Source organism: Neoarius graeffei, chromosome 1 (assembly GCF_027579695.1).
Source record: "Neoarius graeffei isolate fNeoGra1 chromosome 1, fNeoGra1.pri, whole genome shotgun sequence".
In the NCBI taxonomy this organism is placed as follows: Eukaryota; Metazoa; Chordata; class Actinopteri; order Siluriformes; family Ariidae; genus Neoarius; species Neoarius graeffei.
In genome coordinates, this window is record NC_083569.1 from 105,742,677 (window position 1) to 105,744,250 (window position 1,574).

Consider the following 1,574-nt stretch of genomic DNA (forward strand, 5'->3'; position numbering starts at 1 on the left):
AAATTTGCTATATATATATATAATTTTTTTTTTACCTTTGTTTTGTTGTTTTCCCCCCCCTGAAAAGCCGAGAAACAGTGCGGCTGATGTTTCCCCTGCTATAAACCTGTGCCAGTTCCAGTCTTCTGTAAATGAGTTCATTTTCCTGAAGGTTAGTTTTCAGGTCGCAGCCCAATAACGCAGTTTAACGGTGCTGTAAGAAATCAGGCGCAGTCTACGCTTTTAACTCAAATAAAATGGTCATTTATTAAACAAAGAATGCACTTCCTTCAGAATACTTTTTTTTCCAACAAAATGAGATAATTTGAGTGAATATTGCGATATACACGTTTCCGTTCCCGTGTTATAGTGGAACATTTCTGCACAATTAAAAGTTTAGAAACATAACGGTTCGGGTGTTTGGTCCATAATGTTCCGGTTACATTTCAGAAATAAATTACTAGACGCAATTTACACGTAATAACAAGTCCGTGGAAATATGGATGGCGTGTATTTTTCTTTTCAAAGCATATAGCTCGCAAAAGCGAAAAAGGAGACTTACGTGTTATTTGCAGTAACACTGTCCATAATAAACCAACACCATGTGTGTTCAGTGTCCATGGCGAGGAGAAGGGTAATAAGTATGAAAGATTCTTTGTTTATGGAGAAAAAAAAATAGGGGGAAATAAAATAACAATAATAATAATAATATTATAGAGAGATATAGCGCAGAGGAGTGGGTCAGAACTTGCTGCAGTCGTAGACAAAAGCCCCGGACGCACGGTATATGGACTGGCTCGGAGGAAAGGACATCTGACAGCTGTTATTTCCGTTCACCGGTGAGTTATTCAAGCCGATCCGCTGCGACTCGAACATTTCTCGGACCGAGTGAAAGTTCTGCTGCTGAGTCGGGTAGGTGGCTCCGAGGTGGCCCAGATCTCCGGCCTGGTTCAGGTACCAGGAGGCGAGGCGGCCCTGGTGCGAGTGAGGATGGTGCGCTTCTTGGGTCGAACCCAGGTGGCTGGCGTGGCCCAGAGAGGACGAGGAGGCGGCGGTGGTCGTGATGGAGTAGTCAGGCAGAGTCTCGTCCACCGAGGTGGTGCTGGCGGCGGTGGTTCCGGCGCGCTCGGCCGCGTACAAGCTCATGGCCTGCATGTTGCAGTGGTATGTGGCGTGCGAGGTAGTGGAGCTCTGGTTACAGGGCGAGCTGTACGCGGCCGCCTGGCTCGGAGAGTAGTTCAGGGACAACGAAGGGCTTATACCTGTCCGCGTGGAGGCCGAGAGAGACGGCGTGAGCTCCCCGGCGCCCTGCGGAGACCCGCGCAACGACGTCATGATGTTGTCGACGCTGAAACCTTGCGCGTGCGCGTGCCCATGGTGCGGGTTGTGGTGGTTGTGGTGGTGGTTGTGGTGGTGGTGGTGTGCATGATGCTGTTGCTGCTGTTGCTGCTGCTGCTGCTGCTGATCTCCACCACCGCCGCCACCACCACCACCACCACCACTACCGCCTTCCAGGCGAGCCGAAGATGATGGAACGCTATGCGGGCTGCCGCTTGACATGCTGCTGCTGCTGCTGCTGCTACTACTGTCAGGGC

General features: G+C 50.3%; 1 protein-coding gene across 1 annotated transcript in view; it reads right to left on the minus strand.

Annotated features, from left to right (window-relative positions):
* Positions 1-220: 220 nt before the first annotated feature.
* foxc1a (forkhead box C1a) overlaps positions 221-1,574 on the minus strand; it is a 2,432-nt gene continuing 1,078 nt past the window's right edge. The window contains exon 1 of the mRNA XM_060925893.1: positions 221-1,574. This exon is cut by the window's right edge and continues 1,078 nt beyond it. Coding sequence (XP_060781876.1) covers positions 721-1,574 — 854 coding nt within the window. The 3' untranslated portion in view covers positions 221-720.